Source organism: Monopterus albus, unplaced genomic scaffold (genome assembly GCF_001952655.1).
Source record: "Monopterus albus unplaced genomic scaffold, M_albus_1.0 scaffold196.1, whole genome shotgun sequence".
Taxonomy (NCBI): domain Eukaryota; kingdom Metazoa; phylum Chordata; class Actinopteri; order Synbranchiformes; family Synbranchidae; genus Monopterus; species Monopterus albus.
In genome coordinates this window covers 1,045,893-1,059,896 of record NW_018128076.1, presented here as the reverse complement: position 1 = coordinate 1,059,896, position 14,004 = coordinate 1,045,893, and the positions used below count along the sequence as shown (strand labels likewise).

Sequence of the window (14,004 nt, the reverse complement as noted above, 5' to 3'; positions counted from 1 at the left end):
TTACAGGTGTAGTCAGGTCAAGTGGCCAAATACACTTAAACTCAGTTTTTCACAACTGCTGATATTTAGTCCTATAAACATTCCCTGTCTTAGGCCAGTTAGGATCACTACTTTATTGTAAGAATGTGAAATGTCAGAATAATAGTAGGGAAAAAGATTTCAGCTTTTATTTCTGTCATCACATTTCCAGTGGGTTGGAAGTTTACATGCACTCAGTATTTGGCAGCATTTCTTTTAAATTGATTAAATTGGGTCAAATGTTTCAGGGTACCTTACACAAGCTTCTTACAATAAGTTGTTGGAACTTTTGCCAATTCCCCCAGACAGAACTGGTAGAACTGAGTTAGGTTTGTAGGCCTCCTTGCTCGCACACATGTTTTTAGTTCTGCACACAAATTTTCTATTGGACTGAGGTCAGGGATGATGGCCACTACAATACCTTGACTTTGTTGTCTTTAAGCCATTTTGCCACAACTCTGGAAGTCTGCTTGGGGTCATTGTCCATTTGGACAAGACCCATTTGTGACCACGCTTTAGCTTCCTGGCTGATGTCTTGAGATGCTGCTTAAGTATATCCACATAATCTTCCTTCCTTATGATGTCATCTATTTTGTGACGTGTCCCAGTCCCTCCTGCAGCAAAGCACCTCCACAACATGATGCTGCTACCCCTGTGCTTCACAGTTGAGATGGTGTTCTTTGGCTTGCAAGCCTCCCCCTTTTTCCTCCATTACAGTCAAACAGTTAATTTTTGTTTCGTCAGACCAGAGGACATTTCTCCAAAAGGTAAGATCTTTGTCCCTATATGCAGCTGCAAAATGCAGTCTGCTTTTATTTTTATGGCAGTCTTGGAGCAGTGGCTTTTTCCTTCCTGATCAGCCTCTCTGGTTATGTTGATATAGGACTTGTTGTACTGTGGATATAGATTCTTTGGTGCCTGTTTCATCCAGTGTCTTCACAAGGTCCTTTGCTATTGTTCTGGGATTGATTTGTACTATTCGGACCAAAGTATGTTTATCTCTAGGAGACCGAACGTGCCTCCTTCCTGGGCATTATGATGGCGTTGTCCTGTGGTGTTTATATTTGCATAGTATTGTTTGTACAGATGCATGTGGTACCTTCAGGAGAAATTGCTCCCAAAGATGAACCAGACTGGTGAAGGCCCACATTTTTTTCTGAGGTCTTGGCTTTTGGTTTTCCCATGATGTCAAATGAAGAGGTACTGAGTTTGAATATATCCACAGGTGCACCTTCTTTTGACTCCAATGATGTCAGTTAACCTATCAGAAGCTTCTAAAGCCTTGACATCATTTTCTGGAATTTTCCAAGCTGTTTAAAGGCATTTAAAATTCTGACCCACTGGAATTGATATAGTGAATTATAAGTGAAACAATCTATCTGTAAAGAACTGTTGGAAAATTTTACTTGTGTTAGTCTAACTGACTTGCCAAAATGATAATTTGTTAACATGACATCTCATCAGTGGTCAAAAATCAGTTTTAATGACTTCATCCTAAGTGTATGTAAACTTCTGACTGTATTTGTGCTTTGCTGTTAATACTCCAGCAGTGTTATGCGTCTTTCACTGTCTCGTAACATTTGATAGTATGTCAGTATCTCTTTATTTTTGCTTGTTGACTGATCCAAAATGCAATCCTGTAACGGAGAATTTGGAGATTTGTATTTTTGGCAGAGGCTAAGTTAACAGTTATCACAAGGCTAACTGGTAGCTTTAGCAGTGAGCCAACCAAAGCATAGTTTTTAAACACCGGTAACTAGTTACACCTCTCATAACATTTGGTAGGATGTCAGTATTTCTTAATTTTTTTCTGTTGATCCAAAAGTTAATTTAGTAACATTAAAAGAAGACAGAGAGCTTGTGTTATTAGCAGCTGGCTAACGAACACTCAGGCTGTTACCAGAAGCCAACACTATAGCTAAGCTGTTAATAATGGTACATCTCACACCGTCTCAGTGTTGGCTAAATAATTATATAAATAGTGTAAAGAAGCTCCAGGGTCCAGTTTACATCCAAATACTGTGCACTCCTGCATATTTGCTGTTAACAGATAAAACCTTCACTTCCTGTTGGTGATAAGGTGGTTCTGGCTGCTGAGACCAGAGGCTTCAGGTTTCTCCCGAACTCCAGAAAACCCGCGAACCATTTTTGGCTGTCCGAATTTGCGGCATCACAAATCCTGTCTGCTATAGCGTCTTTCACACTCACATTTTTTGGGAGGAAACTGATATCATCCCCTTCAGCAGAGAAATGTGAAAACAGCCTGTTAGTCACAAACTATGCACCTATACTGTATATAACAGTCCGTATAGTGGAGGGATGATATTTTTTTAATGGAGTGGGTCTTTAATCTTTTCCTCCAGATTTATTTTTGCATTCACAATTAGATCAACTCCATCTAATTAACTCCAGCATTTGTTTTCAAAGTAGGATAATTCAACTTCTGGACAGATCAGAAAACAGGGTGGCTTCTTACTAAAATGTAGAAAAAAAAAATATTTTTAGAACACAGGTAAAATTAGTTACAAAGGTTTCTAATATATGCTGCTTTTCAAATTAAGGCTTTGTTCTGTCTGCAGTAAGCAAGCAGCAAATGAAGCTCCATTTCTATTCCTGCCAGGTTGTGTGTCAGTGCTGTGAGGAGGCAGATCCCAGCTCAGCATTGGAGAAGCTGATGAGCAGAGTGAATGAGGGGCAGCTCAGTGAGGGAGCACTTTTCAATCTGCTCCGAAGCATCCAGCAGAAAGCTGCTTCTACCTTCCCTCAATCACTGGTGTCTTTGCTGGAGAAGGTGGAGAAGAGTGCACAGGAGCCAAACAGAGGCCCAGCTGCAGGTACAGAAGAGGACAGTGTGGTTCAGTGTGAGCTGGTATCTTCTCTGTCCATTAAAAGTACACTGTGTAAGATTTAGATGGAGCTGTTAGCAGAAATAGAATATAGTATTCATGAATATGTTTTCATTCAGTGTGTTATCACCTGAGTTTTCTTTAGTTTAGAATGAGCCTTTTATATCTACATAGGGAGTGGGTCCCCTTTCACAGAGGCTGTTATGTTTTTACAGTAGCCCAGAGCAGACGAACCAAACAGGCTCTAAACAGAAAATTTTGCATTTTCACATTGAAGTAACAGCTTTAATTTGGTGATGTTGTAGCACTGCTTGGAAAATGAAGAAGAAAGAGTCGATCACAGAAAAAAGAATACCCCTCTCCAGTGCTTAATTTGTAAATTATGAGGTTCCGGAATATCACTTGGTGATGTGTGTCTGTGGTTTTCCCCAACCTCACCTGCTGCTTCCTGGCTGTCAGAAAGCTGATGATCCACTGACGGGTGGGGGCAGGCACAGTGAGCTGGGTTAGTTTGGAGTGGAGAATATCCAGGATGGTGGTATTAAACACCGAGCTAAAGTCCACAAAAGGACCTGTGCATAGGTCCATGGGGAGTTGAGGTGTTGAAGGATGTAATGGAGTGCCATGTTGACCACATCATCCGCTGACCTGTTTGACCAGTAGGCAAACTGCAGGGAGTCCAGCAGGGGGTCTACGATGTCCTTCAGATGGGCCAACACCAGCCTCTCGAAGGACTTCATGACTACACATGTCAAGGCGACAGGTCTTTAGGCAGTCATTCAGTCCACTGATGGAGGATTTCTTGGGGACTGGGATGATGATGGAACATTTGAAGAAGGAGGGAAGTTCAACCAGTTCCAGTGACCTGTTGCAAATCAGTGTTAAGATGGGGGCTATCTGATCAGCACAAGCTTTCAGGCAGGAGGGGGTCACACCATCTGGGCCTGGTGTCTTTCTGATCTTTTCTTTTTTAAAAGGGCCATGCACATCCTTTCCACAGATCACAGTTTTGCTTCTCAAACCTAGAGTAAAACACATTCAGGTCATCTACCAGTTGATGGTCTTCTACAGCAGGGCGGGATGGTTGTTCAGCTTTTCAGAATAGCTTGTCTTTGCTACTCTGATCTCTGTTGTCAGTGTGATCCTGGCCTGCCTGTACAGGATCCTGTCCCCACTTCTGTATGCCTCCTCTTTGGAATGACAAAGCTGCTTGAGTTTTTCTGTGAACCAGGGCTTGTTGTTGTTGTATGTCCAGAAGGTCTTGGTGGGCACACACATCTTCACAAAAGCTGATGTATGATGTCACAGTGTCAGTGAGTTCTTCCAGGTCTGTAGTTCAGACTTTGCCTGCTTGATCCATCTCTTCACTGTTTTGACCACAGGCTTCACAGCTTTAAGTTTCTGCCTATGTGTTGGTAAAAGATGGACCATGCAGTGATCAGGGAGACTGAGGGCTACGTGGGGGACAGAGCAATAGGCATCTTTTGTGGCAGTGGTCCAGTGTGTTTTTTTTTTTTTTTTTTTTTGTCCCTGGTGGGACAACTGACATGCTGTTTGTATTTGGGCAGTTCGTGGGTGAGATTTGCTCTGGTAAAATACCCAAGAACAATGAGCAGGAGTCAGGATGTTTCATTTCGACTCTAGTTACCTGTTCAGCCAGGTGCTGTAGTGTACTAGTGTGTGCCAGCATTCTTATATACAGTCTGACGAAAATGAATGACAAAAATTCTCTGGGTGAATAAAATGGTTTGTAGTTGGTGAAAAGAGTCTCTTAAGTCCGTGTTGCAAGTTCTTTCTAACACCGTGACATCTTTACACCAATCTTCATTTATGTAGAAGCAGATTCCACCTCCTCTTGTTTCCTGGATAACTCTGCACTTGTATTGTGTTGTCTAGGATGGAGTTGCTGTGAAGTCTAGAGCAGCAGTGTTATTCTGTGCATTGTTATTCTTAGTTTATCCTTTGTTATTCTGTACTTTGCTTTGGTCCTTTTAAAATCCATGACCTCAGCATCAGACTGGTTTGTAGCCTACTAACTTTATCATTAACAGTTATAAGCTTTTTAACTGGGTCCAGCTTGGCCTTTTTAGCTTCTGATTTCTGACTAGCTTGGCCCTGCTGCGACATTAAATACTTCAGCACATTTGCCTATCTCTTTTGTATTTTTGCTCTGTGGCAAACATAATGTTACACTGACTGTGCATCTGACCCATTGTCATCTGCGTGGGCTGGTCACATTGTGATTTAATTAGCCTAACTGCCCTTTTTTTATATGTAATTATTCTAACTGTAGTCTAATATGCTTTGTAAAAGGCTAGTTGTACCAAAGGTGTTAGACATCAGACTTTTTATACATTATTCATACAGTGGGTACGGAAAGTATTCAGACCCCCTTAAATTTTTCACTCTTTGTTATATTGCAGCCATATGCTAAAATCATTTAAGTTCATTTTTTTCCTCATTAATGTACACACAGCACCCCATATTGACAGAAAAACACAGAATTTTTGACATTTTTGCAGATTTATTAAAAAAGAAAAACTGAAATATCACATGGTCATAAGTATTCAGACCCTTTGCTCAGTATTTAGTAGAAGCACCCTTTTGAGCTAATACAGCCATGAGTCTTTTTAGGAATGATGCAACAAGTTTTTCACACCTGCATTTGGGGATCCTCTGCCATTCCTCCTTGCAGATCCTCTCCAGTTCTGTCAGGTTGGATGGTAAACATTGGTTGACATTTTCAGGTCTCTCCAGAGATGCTCAATGGGAAGAGCACAGTGGTCTCCATAATCCTTAAATGGAAGACGTTTGGGATGACCAGAACCCTTCCTAGAGCTGGCCTTCCGGCCAAACTGAGCTATCGGGAGAGAAGAGCCTTGGTGAGAGGGTTACAGAAGAACCCAAAGATGACTGTGGCTGAGCTCCAGAGATGCAGTCGGGAGATGGGAGAAAGTTGTAGAAAGTCAACCATCACTGCAGCCCTCCACCAGTCGGGGCTTTATGGCAGAGTGGCCCGACGGAAGCCTCTCCTCAGTGCAAGACACATGAAAGCCCGCATGGAGTTTGCTAAAAAACACCTGAAGGACTCCAAGATGGTGAGAAATAAGATTCTCTGGTCTGATGAGACCAAGATAGAACTTTTTGGCCTTAATTCTAAGTGGTATGTGTGGAGAAAACCAGGCACTGCTCATCACCTGTCCAATACAGTCCCAACAGTGAAGCATGGTGGTGGCAGCATCATGCTATGGGGGTGTTTTTCAGCTGCAGGGACAGGGCGACTGGTTGCAATTGAGGGAAGGATGAATGCGGCCAAGTACAGGGATATCCTGGACCTTCTCCAGAGTGCTCAGGACCTCAGACTGGGCCGAAGGTTCACCTTCTCTTAATCTCTAACAAACAAAAAAAAAAAACAACCTATTTAGTTGACTGTTTAATTGTCTTTACACCCATGTCTATTCATTACTCTGCTGTCATATTTGTCTCTTTTTGCTGGTAAAATGGTAAATGTTCAAATCCATTTTTAATCTTTCTTCTTTCTTTTACAGTGGAATCAGAACACCAGAATGGCACCAGCAGTGAAGAAAAGCATGGGGAAGAGGAAGAAGAGAGTAAGGAGGAAAGCAGTAATGATGACAGAGATCCAAATGCTACAAAAGACTCTCCCCTCGCTCTCTCCTCCTCCTCCCCAATTCCCTCCAAGCCTTACTCCTGTCGCTGGTGTGAGAAGGGTTTTGCCTATAAGTGTCGAATGCTGGCTCATGTAAAGCGATGCCCCATGTCCGAGGAGTGTGAGCAGCAATGCCCACTGTGCCCTAAGAAGCTGGCCAACCAGCGGGCCCTGCAGCTCCACCGGGCTGAAGCTCACCGCAACAGTGCACATATCAAGAAGAAGGTGACCTGTGACATCTGTGGACGGGCCTTTGCCCACCCATCAGGTGAGAGCTGGAGCACTTTGTTTGGCTACAATACAAATGATAATACCCAGTTAGGTTTTATGTTGAGTTTCATACTATGGCTCATAAACTGTTAGTTCAGGTAGAGTGCTAAAGCTACGCTTGGCATTAGCTGGATGTATTATGGTTTCAGGTGTAGCTGATTCTTATTTTTTTTATTTATTTATTTTTTTTTAAATCAGACTCTGGAAGTGATCAGAAGCATTTTCAGTGGGTGTTACCATTTTTCAGGCAGTCCTTGAGCTCCTGATTATGACATACTGTGACAGCAGCACTTAGTGGCAGTTTGACTAATGATCTGATCCTTGGTCAGTTGAGAAGTAAAGACATCAGGGGACATTTCCTCCAAAACACATCCCATGACTTCAAATTCCAATAGATTAAAGTGGGCTTAGCTTACACTTTTAGGGCTGACAGACTTTGACACACTATAAATGATCTATTAATTAAGAATCTCACAGGCTTAGCCAATTTAAGGCTTCAAACAACCCATAATGCAACTCTCTCTTACTGAAATGTAACATTTAGATGGTGGTCGAAAGATACTATTTTCAAACTGAAAATCTGTTGTTATGAATATGTAGATGTACTTGAATGCAATATTGTCTTCACTTTTTCATATGTAATTTATAAAAAAGTACATATATTTGGGCCAATACAGAAAGGTTGTACATCTCAGCTGTCAAAGTACTTCAGTACCAAGCAATGTCTCATTCTACAAATTGACTTTATATTTGGGTTGTGGTTGTTGCCACAAGATCAACCTGTAAATGTTTTTCAGTTGCAGCAATGAAATGTCATCCTTTTCCTGAGGTGATTATTTACTGTCACATTGGTTTTTAAATAATACATGGAACCTGGAATTTGCAGGTAATTCTGTGAACTCAGCTGTGAAGTTCTACAGACAAATATTTAAGTTAGGCAAGCTTCTAGAGATTCAACTGTCATGTCTTTGCTCGCTCTTATAATTCTTCAGGTATGATTTACCACAAGCGAACTGAGCACTTTGAGGAAAAGCCATTTGCTTGTGAGGAATGTGGCGCAAAGTTCGGTGCCAACTCATCTCTGAAGAATCACATGCGGTTGCATACAGGAGAGAAACCCTACCACTGCAAACACTGTGACATGAGCTTCAGCGTGGCTGCTGCACTTGCATATCACACCAAGAAGAAGCACTCTGAGGGTAAGATGCACACAAATGAAGAAAAGAAAGAGAAGCCCTTTGGAGATCTGTTTTTAGTTTGTAATAACAATTAACTTTTGATCAGTTTGCTGATTAGATTATTAGATAATCAGCATTGGCTGACATCCGTACTCATGAGGTCCATTAATAATAAATGTCTGCGGACACACCTACATGCAGACTTGTCTTGTCAGTGCTTTTTTTTGTCTGATGATACTACACTACATATGCTGGCTTTCGGCCATTGAAAAACCCATATCTGTCGACCACTAATCATATCAATGCGATGTTATTCCACTAAAAATCAATTATCACTTTTAACAAAATTTAGATTTTAAATCAGACCATAAATGTACTTAATTTAAAAGAATTACATTTTAAAATCTAGTTTAGTTTTTGCAGCTTGAGATGGCCTGAAAATGTTATTCTGAAAGTTCTTGCCCTCAAAAAAAACTAAGCTTTCTCAGTGGACTTTGCATGTCCATTTAGTCCAGTTTGTACAGATTTAGTTTGTCTTTTCTGTGTTTAGGGAAGATGTATGTGTGCCAGTACTGCAAGGCTGTTTTCGCCCAGTCCATTGAACTGACACGTCATGTGCGAACACACACTGGTGATCGACCTTATGTCTGTCGGGAATGTGGCAAAGGCTACAGCCAGGCCAGTGGACTCACTGTCCACCTGCACACCTTTCATAGTAAGTACACACCAGGAAGGCTTTCTGCATTTGAAGGCAAATATTAGAATATGAATATGACTGGCCATTACATTGTGTACCTTCTCAGACATGTCAGAGCCCCATGACTGTCAGAAGTGCTGCCTCAGCTTCTCCTCGCTGGAGGAGCATCAGCAGCACATCCAGGAGGTCCACCCAAAGGAGTTTCACAAGTGTCCCATCTGCAGCAAGGTGTTCACCAGCGCCGCCCTCCTGGACAAACACAAGGGCACACACACTGGAACCAAGCCCTTCAGCTGTGACATCTGCAACAAGTCTTACCAGGTAGGACAAGCTCATCTGGCGTCACAGCTCTGAAGTGATACTCAGCTGGAGGTTCTTCAGTATTCTGATATGGACGTAGTTCGATCTGAATGCTGAGATGGTGTTGAGGTTCACAGCTATAATCATCAGGATTAGATGAAAAGTATGATATAGTGTATAATTCCTCTCCTGTATATGTCTGTTTTTTGCCATAGCAACTGTCAGGCCTGTGGTATCATAACAGGATCAACCACCCTGATGTGTTTGCTAACCACACCCGGCAGCTCAAGACCCTGGTCCAGTGTGATGTGTGTTTCAAGTTCTTTCCCAGCATTGCCAGTGTGGCCAAACACCAAGCTGCTGAGCACCAAGGTGATGACAGTACATTCCTGGACATAAGGTTTAACACAGGTTCACATTATACAGTAAGGCAGACAGGAGAAATCGTTTGCTATATTGTACCTTCAAGGGAATCTAATATAGATTTAATTGGTTAAATACTGAGCCAAGCTACTGCACCGAGCAGCAGGTGTGCTGGTATGTCAAGCAGAATTTAGACACTGACCAAACAGCTTCAGAAATGCAGCTTTGTTTAAGTCCAGAATTCAGACGTGGCATGCACCTCTAAACCTGCATTAGATGCTGCAAAGATCAAGATTTCAGTGTGGTTTTCCGTGATTTACTGTTTTTTCTGGTCCTGTGTGCGTATGCACTCCAGGCTCAGCAGCATCAGCAGTGCACTGTATGTACTGCCCAGCTGTGTTGGGCGGAGAGGAGGAGATGCAGGAACACATCAACAGCCAGCACATCAGCCAGAGCAATGAGGCATTCAGCTGCCCGCTCTGCTCCCTGGTCTGCACCGCCCAGGTTGAGCTGCAGGAACACCTGCTCTCTTGCCATGTGGAGACACAGGAGGAGCAAGAGCAGGCCTCCGTCTCCCACACAGTAAGGAGCTGCTTTGCTGCCACACTTAAGTCACATGGTAAATATAGTACATACAACATCCAACAAGCCTGTTACCTCAGCCTCCTGCTCCTTCATACTGAAAAGTAGTGTTCACTTCAGCTTGTATAGGGGAATTAGCAGAGGTGGAATGATAATCAGATGAACTGAAAATTAGTCAATTATTAATGTATCAGTTGAATCATTTATCAATGACATTTGCTACCTGTATTTGTACTTGACACTAAACCTAGCTCTATAGTTTACCTTACAGCTAAAACATATTTTACTTTTTTAAGTACTGAAAAATTGCATAGCCTACCCACACACTGTGCTAGTATTCAACATTTTAATATTTATATGATGTAGATATTAGATATATTTTATGGATTTTGCTTCTTGTGACAAATTCAACCCTTTTCATCTTGATTAGTTAAAAAAATAAATAGTAACAATTCCTGAATTCTCCCATCACCTACAAGTAAAAATGGATCCTGCACATCCAAAGTGAACCTTTTTGTCTGTGGTTGCTGACAGTTTAGTATTGGACTTAGTTTAAAATATGACCTTGAAGATAGATTGTCAAATTGCCAAATTAGTGGAAGTTTCCACCAACAGAGCAGTGCAGTTGTACCTTTTCCAATAAATGAAAATGTTTAATAAAGGACTTCTCTGTCCAATCAGGTCATCTCAGCAGCTCCAGCGGATGATGAAAGGGCGGAGTCAGTCATCTTCGAGGAGCATGCACAACTGGCAGCTGCCCAGCAGGTGCTGGTGGCTCTGACAGGTGAAAGAGAGGGTGGATCATCAGCCGAAGTGGTGGAGGTCAACATGTATGACCTGCTGAATAGCTCAGTCACCTTCATCTGTGAGGACAAACCTCAGGTCATGACTCTTAGCCATGAAGCCCTGGAGGATCAGGCTGGACACTGAGTGTATTTATGCTTTTGTCTCCTCTGATCATCAACACAACTAATTCACAAGCTAAGGACTCTTTGTGTTGTATGTTCACATTTCACCCAAGTCTTTCTTGGATAGAATTGTTTTGTTCTTTTAAATTAATATGATCAAAGCTTATATACAGTCAGAAACTCTGGTTGGCTTATAAGGGTCATCCCCAGAAGAGAATAGAAAGTCAAATGCCATACAGAGAAGCAGATTCAGAGAGTTAGTATTAGACTGTGGGGGAAAAAATCACTGCTAGCTTTTTGTTGCGCTTTCAACCAAAACAGAGCAAACTCCTTTCACTGATGAAGATCAAGATCTGGTTGTGTTGTTGTTTTGTGTAACTTATCACTTACACTTACATCTTCTACTAAAGATGTAAAACTTTAAAGTCCCCATGTCGTGCTCATTTTGCTAATTTCCAGCCATTTATTGTTTAATCTCAGGTACCCCTACCTGCATGGCACCCATCATAACTCCAAATAGTCTGTAATTATTTCAGAATGATAAAACCAAAGGGCCTCATCCCAAAAATGAGAGGAGAGTTCATAACTGTGCACAACTCCTGCTGCTGGTGTTGTGTCAAAAGTGAACAGCACAATGAACCGTGATGGCATTAATTAATTTGAATTTCTCCTCCATCGATAGGTAAACAACGGTATACTGTAAGAGATTTGTAACACTCTAAACAAAGCATGTAATTGAGAAACCCCATATTTTAACTGGCATAATGCAGACATAGGAACTTCTCCAGCCTTACAACAATTCTCTCAAACCTTATAGAAACGCCACATTAACAGACATGCAACATGTGTTTTTTTTTTTATTTACCCTTAAGTCCTACCCAGTAGTGGAAACATCACTCCCTTTCAAGTAGCTCCAAGGTCGGTAAATCCAACCGGTGGTCACTGCGTCTTCCCCCACATGACCACATACATTCCCAAAGTAGTGAAATTAATTCCAACAGGTAGCATAGCACCAACAATAACATTATGGATTGTTAATTCGCTTCTTTACCAATAACACATCACATGTGGTGACACACTGGCCTCAAGCAGTCAGAACAAACAGGTGGGGGAATCCATTGATGAGCTGATCATTCACCCTCACTGGGGCTTCACTGGCCGGCTGCTTGTAGGTTAAACCCAGTCAGGTAAAACAGCGAGTCCCTGTACAGCATATGTGACGAACTCCAGGCCCACATTATGTGGCCCTTGAAAGCTTAAAATGGGTAGGGTCTTCATAAAATAAAAGTCTATAAGAAAGTCACTTTCAGCTTTTTCCCCATTTAGGGGTCGCCACAGCGAATTGTCACACTGATATTTGGCACGTTGACATTTGGCACGTGTTTTACGCCGGATGCCCTTCCTGACACAAACCTGACTCAAACCCAGGCCGCACTGGCAAGAGCGCTGCGCCTTAATCACTAGCCTACCAGCGACGGCTCATAAAATAAAAGTATATACTAATTAAAAACGTACACTGACCATAAACTGCATCTCCCACAGTGCACGTCGATTTCGGGACCCACAAAGTTTTGACATCCCGCCACAAGATGGCAGTGTTTAGCCTTCAGCATCTAACCAGCAACTTCCCGACAAGTGGAAATGAGAAATACCAACAATTAATCCCAAAATGTCCAAGAAGAGAACGGCCGAAGCAGAAGGAAGGCAATTTAACGAAAGGTGGGAAAGCGAATATATGTTTCTGCTTCAAGGAGAAAACCCATGGGTCATGAGGCAGTGTTGTGGTGTACTACAAAATGCTTTGGCATTTTGCGACCAAACACAGAGCTAAGTATGCTAAATTTAGCCTCCAAGAAAAGAAACAATTTGTCAAAGAATTGAAAGGCAGACTGCAGTTGCAGCAGGAAATGTAGAAAAGAGCTACAGCAAAAATTATGCTGGCTTGATATTATTGTTGAGGAAAATATGTTGAATTGAATTTTTCTAATTTATTTTATTAAGGAAAAAGTTCTTGCAGTCTGTTCAAGTTCATATTTCTGGTTAAATTATTGTCAATTTTAGACTGTTCAATAAATGTTAATCCTGTTTGGCCCGCAGCTGTGACTGTGACTAAATTTGCAGCCCTTGTGTGATTTGAGTTTGACACCCCTGCTGTATGTCTGTGCAGATTCTCAGTCATCCAGGTCATAGTAAGCTGAAAAAAAAAAAACATTGAAAAAAAACAACTGGACTACATTTCTAGGTCGAAGACATTTTACCTCTCATCCAAGAGGCTTCATCAGTTCTGCCTGACTGGTGTTGAGCCGGAAATATTTATCCCCCTCGGTGGTGTTTCAGTCCTTTGACGGGCTAACAATGTCCCCTAACGACTGAGTCGTTATAGCCCAGTATCGGTGAGAGTCATTACCTGTCTTTGAATCCTCCCCCTGCAGACCGACCAGGACAATAGGCGTCAGTCCACAGGGGTGGTCGGTCCTCCTGGCCAAAGGAGGAGATAGAGGCCACTGACATCGAGACAAGGAAGCTCCTTACAATGCATGGAGGGTTTCATCCCAAATCCACCATCCTGACTGTACACTAAGTGGAAGAAAGGAGGCCAAGGATTAGTGAACATCAGAGCCACTATCCAGGATGAAACAACAAAGATCCATTAATACATCAGGAAGATGGCCCCGAGTGAAGACGTGCTTAGTGAAAACCTCAGGCAGCAGAAACCAGAGGAACAAGGGAAGGAAGAGCAGGAACCCTCATGGAAGGACAAACCTCTGCGCGGTATGTACCACCATCAAATAGAAGAAGTGGCTGATATTGAAAAATCTTACCAGTGACTGGACAAAGCTGGACTGAAAGACAGCACAGAGGCACTAATCCTGGCAGCACAGGAGCAGGCTCCAAGTACAAGATCAACAGAGGCAGGGGTCTACCATACCAGACAGGACCCCAGCTGCAGGCTGTGCAAAGATGCCCTTGAGACAATCCAGCACATAACAGCGGGGTGCAAGATACTAGCAGGCAGGGCATACATGGAACGCCATAACCAAGTGGCTGGCATAGTGTACAGAAACATCAGTGCCGAGTACAGGCTGGAAGTCCCAAAGTCAAAATGGGATGCGCCTCCAAAGGTGGTTGAGAATGACCAAGCTAAGATCCTGTGGGACTTCCAGATACAAAC

General features: G+C 42.4%; 1 protein-coding gene across 4 annotated transcripts in view; it reads left to right on the top strand.

Moving 5' to 3' along the window:
• zbtb40 (zinc finger and BTB domain containing 40) overlaps positions 1-11,477 on the top strand; it is a 14,674-nt gene extending 3,197 nt beyond the window's left edge. For 3 of the 4 annotated variants that reach the window (XM_020617902.1, XM_020617903.1, XM_020617905.1), the window contains 8 exons: positions 2,639-2,852; positions 6,413-6,802; positions 7,797-8,003; positions 8,533-8,697; positions 8,786-9,000; positions 9,195-9,351; positions 9,698-9,924; positions 10,606-11,477. In XM_020617902.1, the coding sequence (XP_020473558.1) occupies positions 2,639-2,852; positions 6,413-6,802; positions 7,797-8,003; positions 8,533-8,697; positions 8,786-9,000; positions 9,195-9,351; positions 9,698-9,924; positions 10,606-10,854 (1,824 nt within the window). In that variant the 3' untranslated portion in view covers positions 10,855-11,477. Of the gene's footprint in view, positions 1-2,638; positions 2,853-6,412; positions 6,803-7,796; positions 8,004-8,532; positions 8,698-8,785; positions 9,001-9,194; positions 9,352-9,697; positions 9,962-10,605 lie in introns of all 4 variants that reach the window. The other variant, XM_020617904.1, reaches the window with a different exon arrangement.
• Positions 11,478-14,004: the final 2,527 nt, after the last annotated feature.